Source organism: Arachis hypogaea, chromosome 6 (assembly GCF_003086295.3).
Source record: "Arachis hypogaea cultivar Tifrunner chromosome 6, arahy.Tifrunner.gnm2.J5K5, whole genome shotgun sequence".
NCBI lineage: Eukaryota > Viridiplantae > Streptophyta > Magnoliopsida > Fabales > Fabaceae > Arachis > Arachis hypogaea.
The window spans coordinates 116,789,202-116,807,589 of record NC_092041.1 but is presented as its reverse complement, the minus strand read 5'-3'; the positions used below and the strand labels follow the sequence as shown (position 1 = coordinate 116,807,589).

General features: G+C 30.9%; 1 protein-coding gene across 1 annotated transcript; it reads right to left on the bottom strand.

The window, feature by feature from the left end:
• Window positions 1–6,856: 6,856 nt before the first annotated feature.
• LOC112756110 (pentatricopeptide repeat-containing protein At2g27800, mitochondrial-like) lies at window positions 6,857–9,369 on the bottom strand. Its single transcript, XM_025804548.2, has one exon. It carries the CDS (start codon window positions 8,603–8,605, stop codon window positions 7,277–7,279), a length of 1,329 nt encoding a protein of 442 aa, XP_025660333.1. The 5' UTR covers window positions 8,606–9,369; the 3' UTR covers window positions 6,857–7,276.
• Window positions 9,370–18,388: the final 9,019 nt, after the last annotated feature.

Genomic DNA, 18,388 nt, shown 5'->3' with positions numbered 1-18,388 from the left:
AAGTTCAGAAAATCGAACCGGTCATCGAGATGACCGATTTAGTTACTGGTTCATTGATTTAAGTGGTTCGATCTAATTTAATCAAAAAAAATTATTTTATACTAAAATAATAAATAAAATATAAATAAACACATTAAAACATAATTATAGTCTAATACAAACTTTAAAATATCAACCAACTTTAAAATACTACATAAACCATAATGTTATGATGAGATTCAAATGCAAACTCAAAAGTCAAATAACAAAAAAAAAAAACAATTATTCAAAATTATATTCTTGGCCAAACACTGTTCACGTATGATTGATGATCGCCTATTAGGCCTTATCAAGTTTCTCCTTATCATATTGAAAACATTGTTCAATTAATTAGCTGATGTCAATTTTATGCTTTTACAGCATGTTCTGCGCGATGAAATGTTAATGACAAAAACTAAGCAGAGCTTTCCAAAGTATAGGTGTGCACTGCTGTTATAATGCATGGCTATGGTCTTGTGAAGAAACTATGTGATGAGCTTAAAGACTTCATGAGAAAGCACAATTTCACATCAACAGAAGATTTCAGAGGGTAATAGAACTTAAAATTTGGTCAAATATGTTTTTAGTCCCTATAAAATCTAATTTTTTTTAGTCCCTGCAAAATTCAGAAGATGATTGGTCTTAGGTCCTGTTAAATGCTGACGTGATAGACAGAAATCCAATCCTTACATGTTGCATTTCATCTACCACATCAACATTTAATAGAGACAAACTAACGACAAGGGTAGGGGATTAAAAGAGAAAATCACAAATTCTAAGGGACAAAAATCTTATGAACAGAAACTGATCTGGTTTCAACTTTCCAATAGATTGAAATACAAAGATGGAAGAAAAGCATTTTGATATTTTCCTCTTCTTTTTTGTTTTCGGGGACGAAAAATTGCAGGGCTTCAAAATTATCTAATAACAATACAATTCAATTACAATATCACAGCAACCCACTCCAACCAGTAATCTCAACCGTCAAAATTATTCAAAATTATTCAACCCAGTAACAACAGCAAGGTTCACAGAATGACTAAAAAGTAGCAACAATTATTCAAAATTATCCACAATTCTAAACCACGGTAATGAAAAATCACAGTTCACAGATTAACTAACAACAATTAGTCAATTATAGTTAAAAAAAAATTAATACCTAAAAAGTAGAACATAGCAGACTAAGCAAGAGGGGGACAAATTCAAAGGTTTCAATTTGCCAAGAACCGAAACAAAGCATGTAATCCATGTTGATCATATTTGACATAGGCAGCCATTCACATAACCTGAATTAATCCTGGTTTGATAGTAACAGACAATACCTCAGACACAGCCAGTTACAAGTCAATGAGAAATTGTTTATTACCCTACTGGGAACCTTCGGGTTCTTACCCCGTTGTGAAATTGTTTATTTTACAGATATACGACGTGAAGCACCTCATTGAACGTGCAGGATCTCTTGTGGAAAACGATGATTGTCTTTTGGGACTTTATTTTGTATTTTAGTATTTACTTCTCCACTTTTGTATATGTAACTGTATATCCCTCTTAGAGGTTAATTTATAGAGAAATTAATTGTATTTTGTATGCTTCTGAGTTGTATTATACTTTCTAACTGGCATTTTCTTCGCATGTCGAGACTAGTACTTGCTATGTATCTCCTTTTGTACCTAGGCTTGTTACCTTTAACGGTTCAAGTGTGATGCAATTATTGTTTTGTTATCCTTTCTTTATTGGCTCCTAGTATATTATTTTTCGAATATATATATACATATATATTTTTTTCTCTTTTTAGGCGTCGTAATGTTTCACCACCTTTAATTTATAACTATAGCGTAAGGTTTTGTGTAGTAGGGTGTTACAAGAATCTCCTTGCACGCATGCAATGAAGGATGCTCGGGATGCAAAATCCCTGCGGCAAGGGCTTAGAGAGGAGCTGCAGAACATACAACGCATGCGGTAGCAGATGGATATCTACTACAAGCAAATGCATGCAGGGGACAGCGGTGCTGGAGGCAACACATTCTCATCTGCACTTGACGAAACACAAGCACCCATAGTAGCACCATCGCATCAAGACCAAGAGCGAGACTTTTAGGAGGAGGAGGAGGATGACGACGACGATAACTATGAGGACCCGTAGAGTCTAGTGTGTTTGATTAGTGTATAATTTTCTTTTGATGAGATTACTTTATTACAGTGTAGTTTTTTATTTTAATGGCGTATTTTGTTTTCATTAATTTTTATTTACTCAAACAGGTTATAAATATGATGATACCTATTAAATGAAATTATTTATTTTTAAATTCTAAAAAATATTATCATTGAATTTTGCATTTGATAAATTTGTCGTTATTCGTTTTATTTTTTTAAGTTAAATTAAAAAAATACCGTTGAAATTAGCAACAAAAAATTCTGACGGTAATCATGATGCGAAATACAATTATTAGCGCCAACGTTACTATCATATTTTTTTTACGGTAACGTCTCCCTTAAATTGGTCATTCCTCAATGTTTAGTCAAATTTTTTCAACGATAATTAGCATCGAAAAGACAAAATCCAACGGTAAAACATTACCGGCAACGTTTATACCGTTAAATTATTTTTGCTGGTGGTAATAATATTACTGTTGAATTTTTTATCAATTCTGCTAGTAATTCCAACAATTTTTGGTATTTATTTTGTAGGAATGTGACAGAAAGAAGACAAAGAGGCACGCAAGTTGGTAGCAAAAAAAGGGAGGCTAAGTTAATGGCAGCAACGTCACGGCGTCGAGCAGGAAGGAGGTGAAGAGGGAGGCCAAGAGTGAGAGGCGAAGAGTGCGTCGAGTAGGAAGGAGGTGAAGAGCGAGGCCAAGAGTGAGAGTCCGAGAGTGTACCGTGTGTGAGAAAGTGTGTGAGGAAGATAAGAAAAATAATTAAGTTGTAATGATATTTTAGACATTTTATAATTTAAGTTCAATTTCAATGAAATGGAATTTCAAATCATACCTATTTTGATAAAAATTGGTTTTAGGAAAAGACAATGAAAATTGAATTGGATCCTGTCTATCTTTTTTTTTTTAAACACTAAAATTCAATTTAATTCCTATAAATTTAAATTTCAAGAAGTTTTCAAACACCTTATCATTAATTAATATTAAATTTTTATCCATATATAAGCACTCTACGGACTACTACGTATAAAGAGATATTCATTTCTAACATTGCTAATAATTTTATTAGTACAATTATATTATATGTATACTAAAATTAATTACTAATATAAAATATATATTAGAATATAAAATATATATTAAAAATAAATTAAATAATACATATATTTATACATAATACACTAATTATAATAATAATATGTTGAATGAAGGGTTCTTAAATGCATATAAATACAAGAAAAACATGTATACAAATTTCTAATAATATATTAGTCATACATTCAAATTAACTACTTCCAACATTTACTAAAATAATATAATTATCTTAAAGAAATAATTTGATTACATGATTATCATATAAAAAATATTTTATCATATCTATAATTCAATATTTAACGAACTCATTAAATTATTTTCATTATCCTTGTATGATTTGTAAGTAGCAATATTAAGGACAAAATCATATCATCATATGTACAACAAGGATTGCGGCTGCCGGGAAAAAACACCCATAGTTTGTAGAGAACATGTTATCCAAACACTGTAGATGAAATATGTAGAAAATTATAATGTTTACAATGTAAACGAGATATATTATGACAAATTTTTAACAGCTATAAAGGGATGTGCAATTATTTGTATTCTTTACAAACATTTCACTACTTTTATACCTTTTTCTTCTGCAAATTAGCCATAATGTCTAGTAGTAGTGGATATTTGGTTGTATGTGTATATTCCAATTGCCTTATGAGAAATGGTGATAATGGGATCATTTTTTAGTGTGAGAATCTCGTTTTGTTGCGTACCGAGCGTTGTTACTTCGTTGTCGGAGCTGAAGAGTTTGAAGGGTATAGGCTGCTAGCACCAATGGAAAATGGAGTTTTTCAGTTTCGTCTATTTTGACTGCACGGCGACGAGCATGTGCGGCTGATGTTTGACATCCATGGAAGAATCATGGCCGAATAAGTGATGGAACTTTCTACGGAGATTGGTGATGTCAGCGGCGTGGATCTGGGAAGTCAGAGTTTGTATAGGATGATCCACCTCTCGCACCACCACCGATACACGTTGCTAGTCCAATGAATGATATGGACGTTGATGGTGAGGACTCAGACGAAGAGTATGTTGCGGATAGCAACGAAAGCGGTTCTTCAGAAGATGATGATGAGGAGGAGTTTGTGTCGGAGACCCCGGTCGAGCCATCACGTCGGTATCTTTTGCTTGCCCCAGTGCCATACCAAGTATGAAAGTCACGAAAGCACCCACCAACGAGCTCTCCGATAGCGCGTATCCCGAGGTGGTAGGCGACGTCCTACAGTGTGATCATGCACTCACCCCACAGCATGTGGAGGGTATGGGTCTCTGGATGCCAGCGCTTCACAAATGCTGTGATCATGGAGTTATCGAAGACGAAGTCCCTCAGTGCCACAGCGTTGCCAAATCCAGCCTCCCTCAAATAGGGAGAGAATGGCATGCGGTGGTGGGAGTCTATGACTAACTCTCCTGGGTAGAAGTAGGCGACCCATCTCGTAAACAATAAAAAACTCAAATCAGGAGTGTGTCAACCTATAAAGCTATAAAAAATTCAGTTTACATAATCCTACCAACAAAAATTTACATAATTTAAATTGAATTATAAAATTAAGTTAACAAATAACTAGAAATATATCTACATTGTAAAATCATTTAAATACAACCGGTTACTTATTGAATGAATAACTAAATTAATAAACGTGTATATAATTAAATTTAAATAAAAATATCTAAATAAAAAATTCGTAATTAAATTAGCAAACGTCTATGTAATTTAAAGTAAATAAACATAATCAATTAAATAAATAACAACCTTCATTTTTCATCTAATTCATAATGTAGATTATGTAAAAACATTTACTAAAATAAAGGAACAATTACTACACCATCAACTTAGTAACTTAATCTAAGTTATAACAACTTAAAATTAAAAATTCATGGATTTTTATATTGACTAAATACAAACCTCTACATATTCGGACATAATTAAGTTTACCAATAATTTTTTGTAACCCTTTTTCCATAACTAAAGTCATTAAAAAAAACTTAGTAACCTACATCAAAGGTAAACAAACCGAAATAAATATTTAACTACCAAATCCATGTCAAAATATGCCTAACATGTGGTTCAAACCATTCCCAACAATATATTTCTACTCCTAATATCTACTTCACACTACTTCTATAAAAATACCCATACTATGGCAACACATTTCATGTTTAACATAAATATTAAACGAAGAACAAGACCAATCTCAAAGTCGGCTGCCCCGGCAACGTGCCACGTCACGTTCAGCCTATTGATGTCCATATCGTGCTGATCGGCGTGCGCCATAATCTTGAAGTAAGTCATAAATTTAATTAGAGAAGGGTAAAAAGGGGAGAAAAGTTCAGGAAACATGCGGTTTAAGGTTCTCCTCTGTGCTGTGAACGAAACTCTTATATATAGGCACCTTTTTTTTTTTTTTTTTTTTTTTTTTTTTTTTTTTTTTTTTTTTTTTTTTTTTTTTTTTTTTTTTTTGTAAAAATCATAGATAACTCTTTATATCATATATATTTAATTTTTAATTAATTTATTTTTTTTTTTTTTTTTTTTTTTTTTTTTTTTTTTTTTTTTTTTTTTTTTTTTTTTTTTTTTTTTTTTTTTTTTTTTTTTTTTTTTTTTTTTTTTTTTTTTTTTTTTTTTTTTTTTTTTTTTTTTTTTTTTTTTTTTTTTTTTTTTTTTTTTTTTTTTTTTTTTTTTTTTTTTTTAATTAAATCTCTATACTTTTTTTCTTTTCAATTGAATTCCTACACTACTTTTAACTTTGTAATTAGATTCTTTTTATGTCAAAAATAATAAAATTAACGAAATATTTTTTCTAAAAATCATGTGATCAAAGATCTAATTAAATTTTTTATTGTAATACTACATACCTTTAATTTGTAGAAAACTATTTAGTTAACTCTTAATTCACTTATTATACTAGAAATGACCTAATTATAAAATAAACACAATATAGAAACCTAATTGAAAAAATATATATAGACTTAATTATAAATTTGATAAAACTATAAAAACCAACCGAGTTCAATTAACCTTCTAAAAACACTTTAATTTTACTAACAAACTCAGACAATCATAAGTCACTAACCTACCACAATCAGATGAAGTAAAATATTATCATCAATACAATCCATCTTGACAAAATCAGCCATTTTAGCAATAACTAATTTAGCCAAATCCTATGACTTAATAATCTCCATCAAGTTTTTTATCTCAATTTTTCTCTCAATATTATATCCTGTGTATCTTTTGTCACCCCATTTAAGAAGATTTTTCATTAGAGAGTAATAGAGACTAAACAAATACAATAAATAAGATTCGTTAGAGACACTGAAATCTAAATATAAGACTTCGGATAAATTCATTATTGATCAAAACTAAACTCGATTGTTTTGTTTATAAAAATGCTCAATAAATACCAAAAATCAATCCCTCTATCATTCGCCATGTATATTTATATATGTTGATTCATACATTTTCCAACAAAATAACTAACTACCGGATTAATCAAACGTTTCACAATAGAATAATAAAATTCTTTTACAGCATCAGAATCGAATATCTTACACTAACACCAAAGATCTATTCCTATACAGTGGCTGAATTTTTATATCCATGTAGTATGGTTAATAATTTATTTGCATAATTCTACATAGGTTTGATTGTTTTTTGGGGTTCCAAGACTTGGATACATAAAACTATAAACAATTTTTTTTAGGCGTTCACCTGCTACACATACAAGAGAATATGAAAGCTGGGACATCTCATGTGAAATTACAAATACATACAACTAATGGTTGACAGGATATGTCAACAATTAGGACATATCTACAGTGAAGAGTGTTTTTCAATGAAGAAGGAAGATTGTTCTTTTTACAATATAGAGAAATACTAAAAAATAAAAACATGTGCAATGCATATTCTAAAAAATATAGTTACAATCTTCATTCTTCAACCAACTTCACTCTTCACCAGAGAAATTCCCAAACAATTAAATGATAAAAGAATCTATGATTGTTGTACCTCAATCAATTCTGTTGACAGAATTCCCATAGTCATCTTCAAGCACATAAAGAAGCTTCCTGTAAGCATGCCCGTCAAGAAGGTCCTTATCCTGAAACTTGCGCAATAAGCTCATTGCCTCCTGAACACTTCCTCGTCGGCAAATCTCATCGAGCACGGTCCTATAAGTAATAAAATCCGCAGACCTCTGTTTTTCGGTCATCTCCCATAGATAACTTACTGCCTCCTCAATTTCTCCACCAAGCGCCAAAGCATTGACAAGTGAATTGTAAGATTTGCTACTTGGGATGAAACCCTTGATCTTCATCTCATGACATAATTCTTCTGCATTTTTCGTCCGGCCTTGAGCACACAACCCATGAATCAAGTAATCATAGGTAAAGGAGTTTGGCTGGCAATTGTAAACCACACCCATCTGATGGAATATCCTCAACGCATCGTTAACATGGAGAGAAAGGACATAACCTTTTAGCATAGCATTTAACGAAAATATGTCTGGCTCTACACCGTCATTCACCATTTGCTTGAACAAACTTCTAATCGTCTCCATATACACATAATTTATATAGGTGTTGCTACCCCTACCCAAAAGTGCAGCAAATAGAATATTATAAGTCCTAATTGAAGGCCTAGAATTTGAATTCCTACTGTTCTTCATTTGCTTAAATATATTCACAGCTCTACTCAGCTTCCTGGCCTCAGTGAAATAATATATAACGGTGTTGTACAGTGCCTCTGAACCGATCAAAGGAACTGCAAGCAGTTGGTTCACAATATCATCCATTTCTTGATACATCTTTGCAGCACCAAGCTTCTTTATGGTGACATGAAAAGTGGAAACATCGTGCCGGAACCTTGGCTGCTGAGATGCCCAATGAAACAGCTCTAAACAAACCAAAGGGTCACTTTGAAGAGTCATCACATTGCACAGTTCTTCAGGGGTGAACCTTGGTGGAATTTGGGACAGTGCCAAGTGAAATTTTGTTTGATCTAAAGTAGGCTTTAGGGATTTCAACAACCTCTTGCGAATCCTTTTTCTATAAGACCTTGAGGGAGCCCTGGTTGAATAACAATGATAATTGACGCAAATAGGTGCAAATATTATAGGAAATTTATCGTGGCCAGCAGTGATTTGAAACAAAAGGGGTTCAAATTTCTGGGTATCATGAAAAAGACACATCTTTTGTGGTCTCTGACAGATGAGGCCCTTGAACATGAGCTGAGGGAACTTCTGAAGAAATGAGCTTGGGAAAGAGAATAAATTTTGGATCGAGTTGTTCCTACTGAAGTAATTATGATATCTCAAGCAATTTCCACCAAAAGATTGCATTTTTACTGAGCTTGGTGAATAACTAAGTGGGAGGTTAAATAATACTTAACAGACGGCCCCAGTATGTGTTGAAGCATCTATTTCTTCCTCCCGTTTTCAAGTTTCTGCATTCAGAATATAATAATGCTAATTCGTCTTTATTCTAATGCACAAGCTCTCTCCATTGAATACGTTAATGGCCTCAATATTAATTCTCCACCTACTTCTCTGCACAGTAGCAATCGACAAGGGAAGCTTCAGCATCACTGTTAAGGAAGTAAAACTAGATGACTAACAAGTTTCTACAATGATTTCCCACTAACACTTATATGTATGCCATTTGTTCAGTTCAAGCATATTTATAGAATCATGGAATATCAATTAGACTACTATGACTAGACCAGCTCCACATTGATTCATTGAATATCCCAACTGTCACAATTAACAACATTATACATAAATTGGCTGAGGCCTGGATTAACCAGCCCCCACAACAAAAAGATTTCACTTTATACAACTTCTAAGGTCTAGAACTTAGTCCACATGAAAATGTGTGCAATCAAATTAAGTTCCACAAATCCAAAACCAAATCAAGAATGAAAAGTAACCATAGTGGAAAAAGCACCTTCTAGAACCAACGAAACAAAAACATTAATTTTCTTTTTTCTTTTAAATTCTGTTCTTGAACAGAAATTGTAATAACTAGCAAGACGAAAAGAATCAAGCTTTGCTAGGAAAGAACATAACCAACCACCCATAAACTATAAGCAAAAGGATGTAATATCTTCTTGCACAAGGAAAAGAAAGGGTAGGTAACTAAATAAAATAAAATAACTAGAGAGGTGCTGGACTGGTTGAAGAACGACGACGAGATGGAAGAACAGAGGCTGCTGCGTTCGAAGTAGTTAGGGCTTTTTGGGTTTTTTCCTTTTCCTGATTGTTAAAACTTAAAACGGCGTCGTACATCTCTTTTTTTGGCCGGTTCGGTCAAGCCAACCAGTTTTTGGACGGTTTATCGGTTTAAAACCGGTTTTTAAAGACGTTTTTTTAATTGTCCAAGCTATTGTAGCCATTGGTTTCTGATTTAACCTGTTCGACTCGACCAATTCGAACCGATTTTCAAAACTTTAATTTTTTTCGGTTTCTGAATATCCTAATTCAATTTGGCTAAGAATTAATCTCGTATGTATTTGAACTCCATAATGAATTGTTATGTACTTAACACAGTGAACTGATAATTTAACTAACTAAGTTGGCTAGGATGTGTTGGTCTTTTTTTGTTTGGTTTTACATGGTCAAAAACTAATGCATCATTTATCAAAATTTTATTAAATGTTTGTTATTGGCTAATAAATTATTACGTACATTTCAACTCTTAATATTTATTTAAACGAATTAGAAAACAAATTATTAGACTAACTCAACTTAGTTAGGATGGACTGAATTTGGCAATGGAATTACCAAGAAGCCCAATTCTATATATTCAGGTCTGTGCTTCTCTGGGTTGGGCTTCAGAATAGTAAATACTTCTTTTTCAACCCAATTCAACACATTCCTTTTTTCTGTCCAAAAAAATTATTCTTATTAGAAAGTAGTACCTATGTTGTGCTGACGCATACTTGACATTGAAGATGACGCTGTTAAAAACTTAAAATTGTGGAGAGCAGATAGAAGCCTATCCATGAGCAATAATCTTCAATTGTTAACTACTTTTTGGGTCTACTACTTGAAGAGAGACAAAAGAGATTATGAGATGTCTTATCCCATCCATAATTAGTTACATTCTAATTATGTTAAACTTTAACTAATTTTCCATATCTTAACCCAATTACCATCAAATATCAATCGATGGAGCCTTTCTTTTCCTTACTTTTTTGCTTTATTACACGATAACCCAACTTTATTTACTCCCAAAGTGTTAGACCAAAATTTGCATTTTAGGCTAATATCAACAACTGTTTTTTGGGAACAACCACTCATATGTTTATATAAAATAATGTTACATATATCAACAAATTTTTTAGACATAGTATTGGTAAATGCTACCCAACCCCTCTAAAATAATATGTAAGTTACCCTTCATTATGTGTCACATTGTAATTGATCCTTATCTTAACCATAGTTGGGGCGCCAACGTTATCGCTATCTACTGCCTCCCACACAACCTCTCTTCCCAGTATAGCCAGCGCCTCTTTTTGCCATGGATCACTTCTTACCCACATAATTAATGGTTAATTTGGTTATTAAATTTTTTTATTAAAAAAATATATCTTTATTTAATTACGTGATGGAACATATATTTATATGTAAAATATAATTAAATAATAAAGTATGAATAAATTAAAAATTAAAAGAATAAAAATACTATAAAAAATACTTGTAAGAAAGTTAGATTTTATCATTTTAAACTTGTGTTATTAATTTTAACAATTTATTTTTTTTAAAATAATTTATGTACGATAAAAAATATGTTTTTTCTGATTTTAATTATACTTCTAAGTACTCTAAATAGAGTTATTATATTATATTTTACATATGAATATATGTTCTATCGTGTAATTAAATAAAGATTTATTTTAATAAAAAAATTTAATAACCAAACTAAATATTACTTAGGTATGTATTTTATATTTATCTCTTAAATATTTATACAATTTATTTTTTAAACTGTTATATTAGTCTCTTCTCTAATATAATACAAAAAATAATTTTTCATAAAAATAATTTGTTTAATTATTAATTAAATAATAAAGTACTAATAAATTAAAAATTAAAAAAATAAAAATACTATAAAAATACTGTAAAAGAGTTGAATTTTATCATTTTAAATTTCTGTTATTAATTTTAATAATATATTTATTTTTTAAATAATATATGTATGATAAAAAAATATGTTTATTTGTTTGGAATACAAATTTTATTATTATATTTGTATGTTCATGATTTTAATTATATTTTTAAATACTTTGAATAGATTTATTTTATTATATTATATTTTACATATAAATATATGTTCCATCACGTGATTAAATAAAGATATGTTTTTTTAATAAAAAAATTTAATAACCAAATTAACCATTAATTAAGTGGGTAAGAAGTGATCCATGGCAAAAAAGAGGCGCTGGCTATACTGGGAAGAGAGGTTGTGTGGGAGGGCAGTAGATGACGATGACGTTGGCGCCCCAACTATGGTTAAGATAAGGACCAATTACAATGTGACACATAATGAAGGATAATTTACATGTTATTTTAGAGGAGATTGGGTAGCATTCACCTTATTATATTTATTATAAATACACGTATCTCTCTGCCCTTTACATGTAGTTGTTTATAAGAGTTGTTATGACTTGATGTAACATATATATATATATATATATATTATTTTGATGGTTTATAATTATATAAGTTGCATCAAAGGAATGCATGAGCATGATATTGTCGGTGCCATGTCCTATGCACGTAGAAGAGACATGAGAGCTACCAATTATATTTAATTATTTCTCTCTAACAAAACTAGGATCCATAGCTTCTTGTAGTTTTAATAATAATTTTCTATACTATCAACAAGTGTGTTCTCCACAGCTTCATGAGACCTAAAAGGAGCCAACCCAAATGCCACTTGAGACAGCTCCGCAAAATGGTCCAAAACTCTTAACCTCCATTCAAATCGTATACACAAAAATTAATTACGATGTATTTTTGAGAAAATGATAAATAGATATTTAATTTTTTTATCAGCGGATATTTAAGTTTTTAAAGATTTAAAAATATATTTAAGTTTCTAACTTTTTTAAAATTTGAGTATATCGATCATCCATATTTACTTGGGTCTGTCAACTCTCAAACCCAATGAAAAAAAATCAAACGTGACTTCCATTGTACTGACCTAGTTGATACGGATGCACACGTAAAATTTTTTTTAAAATGGGACAAATTAGACCATAGGATCGATGTGTGCAGATTTTGAAAAGGTCAAAAATTATATTTTAATTTATATTTTATACAAATAATTAATTTTTTTTTTGTATATATTTAACATACATGATTAAATTGTATATTATTTTATCCAACTATTTTCGAAAAAACGATTGTACTACGTAATTCCAGATCCAAAACCTTATATTCGTAAGAGTTTTATTGTTTGCCGTCAGATATAATTTTACTCTTTCTCAACATGCTTTTTTTCTTTGGTAAATATTCTTTAGACTTGAGTGTCAAAATTTATTAGGTATAAAGTTATCCAAATAAAGTGTAAAATAATTATATACTCGTATCTACATATATTAATATATAAACATAAATAAACTCTATTATAGATGTAGAGTTATTAGATTAAGTACATAGTTAGGTATCACGATTTAACACAATTTTTTTTTTTTTTTTACCGAAGATATGAAAACTCGAACCCACAACCTCTTAATTGAGTATAAGAAGACTATGCCATTTGAGCTATTACTTCTTGACTTGGTTGGTGCAAACTATTTTACATAAACATTTGGTGAGTTTTTAATTACTATGTCACTCCCCAATAAGTCTTTGACGACTTTGACATACCTACATATTAAAAAACTTTCACATATAGTTTTTTGTTTTATTATATATTTTTTGGATTATCTGTCTAAATTAAGAAATTCAAAAGGAAATTTTGCATTGAGAAAAGAAGAAGAGGTTACTAATAATAATAATAAGTAACATAAAATGAAAAGTTACAACAATTTAAGCTAGCAACACCCTTTTCTTATATATATATATATTTCTCATATCATGGTCCAAAAAAAAAAAAAAGCTAAACCTAAAATGAATAGAACCCGATTCACGAAAAAATCTAAATTTATTATATGTTTTTGACTTGTAGCTGTATCAACGCTCATTCTTACTAGTTAGTCCACTATTTTAAATATAGGAAATCTCAACAATCCTCTAAATAAAAGGGGAGTAACGTTCTATCCCTCGTTATGAATAGATAATTAATTGGGGATGGTTTCATAAAGATGCGTAAAATTTCTTTCTGTAAAAATATTTACGTATTGCATTATTATTAGACGTATTAATGAACCGGTTATTTTTAAATTTTTTAATAAATTAAAATAAAACTATTTTTTTATAACAATAACAATAAACTCAATTTTTTTAGGATTTAATTGTATTTTTAAATTTTTAGGGATTTAAATGTCCGAAAAACAAAAAATCAGAGATATAATTGTCTTTTTATTAAAAAATTTAGAGATATTCGGTTTAAATGGTATAATTCGATCGAATCAAATCGGGTATAATAATTATAATGAAGATAATTGAGTTTATTATTGTTGCTATAATAAACCGATTTGTTCTGGTTTATAATAAAAAATAAATTATTAACCGATTTAATAAGAATGTCCAATAATAACATGACATATGTAAACGTCTTAAAAAAAAGATATTTTTAGTGTCTTTATTAAAGTGATCTCCTAATTAATTTACAAAAAGATAACAAACTATTATTTTTATTGTATATATAAATAAATATCTCATTATACATAAAGTATATTTCTTAATTTTATTTTACAAAATTTATCTAAAATTTTGCTAACTTAAGGAGTTCTTGCATCAGGTACTACCCCATTCTCACTCAAAGATCTTGGACGATCCGCTCAAAAAAACGTGGAAATTTTCATAAAAAAAAAAAAATGTCTAAACCTCATGTTCGTTGAAGTCCAAATCCAATCAGTTTAAAATATATATATGTGTATGTGTGTGTCTATGTATGTATGTATATGTATATGTATGTATTATTTGAATGTAATTGGTATGACACGCACAAATACTATTGACCATGATGAATATGAGGAAATCGCATGGTCACATGAATAAATAAATGAATAATGATAAATATTGAAACATTAGAAAGTGAAATGAATGTGCGCATAATAATCACTTTACAAATATATACTTTATTTGGCTTTCATTTCAATTAAAGGTTGAAGTAAAATGAATAAGACTCGCTTCATGACTCGTGTGCTGAAATGCATAATTACTTTGAACATAAAATAAATAAAAAAAAGAAATGTATAATTAGCTGAAGTTCATTGAATAATTTAAAATGATTATTAAAAAGTTCAGGTTACAATATGCATGTGTGGGTATATTACAAACAAGTAGTGACTAGTGTTCATTATTGATGTCAATATAAAATAAAAACGAATTTATTTTTCTTCCCTGGAAAAATAATTAATGTCTAAATAAATATATATATGCTCAAATAAATAGAAATATTGTTTTGTTTAATTGAATTAATAGAATCTTGCATTCTTGAGTTTATCTGATCTTGATAATAATATTTCACCTATAAGTCAATAATTATATATAATAAATGACAAGAAATAAACAAAAGGTAATTGGATCACTGCGAAGTATTTTTTTATTATTATTATTATTATTATTATTATTATTATTTTACATTTGAGGCAATTTAATTCATATTTTTAATTTATTTTAATGCATTGGAAGTTATAGAAATTATTTTTGTTACGAAAACGTCTCACATAAAATCTTAACAATTGTTCTGAAAATTAAACACTCATATTTTTTTTCGAAAAGTTTTAATAAATAAATAAATGGGTCCATACATTTGACATGAAAATACATTCACAAAAAATGATGATAGGGAAGTACTTAACTTGTGCCGCTAATTTGTCTGCTTCACCGACCTTTACAAATTACAAGTACAACATTTCAGAACAAGTTCAAAATTTTCTTAGACGTATATTTTTTTATTTTTAATTTTAGTTAATATTTTTACTATTATTTTTTTTATTCTTCGTAACCTTATTTTTTTCCTTCTTCCAACATCACTGGTAATATATTATTATAACTTCATTTCTTATCATCGGTCATCTTTTGGTACTATCGCCATTGACACCCACTACGACTGTTATCCTAAATTCTAAATATAAAATCCTAAACCTAAATGTTAATTCTAAATTTTAATTTTAATTTTAAATTTTAAATATTAAATCTTTCAAAAAGCAACAAAAAATAATTTTAATACTAAAGATTGTTAATTAAATTAAGGTTTAATTACTCTGTTAGTCTCTATAGTTTTGTAAAATTTTCAATTAGGTTTCTATATATTTTTTCCTTTTAATTGGGTCCCTACACCAATTTTTTTTTTCAATTAGGTTCATATCGTGACCAAACAGTTAGATTTAACAGAATATTCCATTACTAAATTAAAGATTATCTAACTTTTTTCTAAATCCCTAATTCTCTTTCAGTCTTATTTTCTGAAAGACCAAAATAACTCTCCCAAACCTAAAAAAAAAAAAGTTCATTCTTCCAAACTTAGAAAAAAATATCATTCACGTTCCTCCTCTGATTCGTTCGTTAGTTGAACACTCCGTCAGCTGCCGAGATCAACTCCACTGGAACATTGCTGGAGGATTTCGCTTATCTGGTGTCACTGCCGTCGTTGTAGACGTTGCTGCTGCTTCTAGGTAAGACAACGCTTAACTTTGTCAGTCAACGAAAGGTTTTTCTTTTTTTCTCCTGGAAAAATTTGTCACGTTGTTTATTATATCTTCCTTTTGTTTCTGAAAATGGTTAAAGAGGGATTTATGGTATTGTATTTTCTTGTTTTTGGTATGCAGTTATGGGTGATTTGGATTTCACCATTGAACTCCACCATGGTGGCAAATGTGTTGACAGTGGACACGGATTAAAGTATTTAGGAGGAATGATTGTGGAGGATTTACATTTTGATGTTGATGAATGGTCATTGCAAGAGATTGTGAGTCAGCTAAAGCAACTAGGGTATAAGGGATACACCAGGGTATGATACAAGGAACCTGTGATAGATTTAAAGTCAAGTCTTAGAGAGATGAAGTCCGATGAGAATGGCTAGGTCACTGATGTCAAGTTCCTGCAAACATTGCGAGGTATACGTTGTCGATGGAGTCAGAGAGGGTAACGGAATTGAAATCACTTATAGTGATATTGATTATGTGCCAGAGGAAGGTGAAGACAGTGGCTCTGGCTCTGAATTGATAGAGGTTGAAGTGGATGCTGAGTCAAAGCCTTCTACTGATGAAGAGGTATTTGATGGAAGTGCTGATGATGGTGACCATGAGGATCACTTTGGGTTTGAAGTGGAGGATAATGATCCACAATCAAATGCGTTTGGGGGATTTACTGGCCCACTGAATGATGAGGGACCTGCAGCAGCTGGAACAACTCAAGGTGATGAAGATTTAACGGAGGGTAATGAGCAAGTTGGGGACATATCTGATGGATACGAGACTGATGATATAGACAGTTATGAGGGGGACTCTGATGATATGATAAAAAAGATGAGGTTTTCCAAATACAATGAGGCAGAGATGAACAGAGAGTATGAATTTTAAGTAGGGCTGGAATTTAAATCACTAACGCAATTTAAAGATGCTGTTAAGGAGCATGCCCTATTAAATGGTCGGGACATTAGGTTTTGAAAAAATGATAAGGTGAGGTGCAGAGTTGTTTGCAAAGGAAGAAAGGAAAAGTACAAGTGAGTTTGTTTTGCAAGTAAGGTTGGTGGTTCTGATTGTTTCAGGATCAAGACTTTGAATGGAAAGCATACTTGTAGACTATAGCGAAAGACTTGCATCAAGTAGTTAGATCTCAAAGAAGATTGCCAACAACATCAATAGAGGCGAGGAAATGAAACTTGCGACAGTTATTTAGACCATCTAAGACAAATATATGGCCAATATCACTGTTGGTAAGGCTTACTGGACAAGGAAGAAGGCAAGAAAAGAGGTACATGGGCGGGCAATCCAACAGTATGCTAAGCTAAGGGATTACTGTGCGGAGATACTTAGTCCAAGATCTAGTCTGAGCATATTGGTTGATAGGCCTTCTCTTACGCCCCAACCCCGATTTATGAGAATGTATATGTGCCTTGATGCAGTCAAGAAAGACTTTTTGGCGGGTTGTAAACCTATTATTGGCGTGGATGGTTGTCACTTGAAGGGCAACCATGGACAGCAGCTGCTAGTTGCTGTTGGCAGAGATCCGAATGACAATTACTTTCCGATTGCCGTGGCTGCAGTAGAGGCAGAGGCAGAGACTAAGGACAACTGAGGGTGGTTCCTGGAGATGCTGTTAAATGACATTGGAGAATCAAAAAAGTGGATTTTCATGAATGACCAACAAAAGGTATAACAAATGATAAATGGGTTTTCATGAGTGAATATAAATCTGCTATGTATATGATCATATATGCAATTGCTATGTTTGTGAATATTAACCTGCTATATGAATTTGCTATGTTTGTGAACATAAATCTGCTATGTTTAGATGCTATATTAATCTGCTACATCGGTATATTGTGTTCTGCACTTAAACTATAAATTAGAGGCGGATGCAAGTGTTTCAAGAGTTATTGCCAACACTGGAGTATAGGTTTTGTTTGAGGCATTTATATGCCAACTGTAAAAAGACATATGGAGGTGGTATTGTACTAAGGAACCTCATTCTATCTATTGCCAAAGCTACCTATGTGAAAGAATGGGAAAGAAGGATGAATCAACTAAAGGAGATCAACAAAGACTGTTATGACAAGTTGTTTGCTTTGGATCCAAAATTGTGGACAAAGAGTCACTTCACATTTCTGGCTAAGAGTGACATGTTGATGAACAACGTCTCAGAGGCATTCAATGAAAGAATTCTAGAGGCAAGAGACAAGCCAATTTTTTATCTTCATCATCATTAATCCACTCGAAGAACTTACATTTTGGCATTCTCCCACAACCAACATATCTTCTTCCATGGCTTGTTACTGCCGAAAAA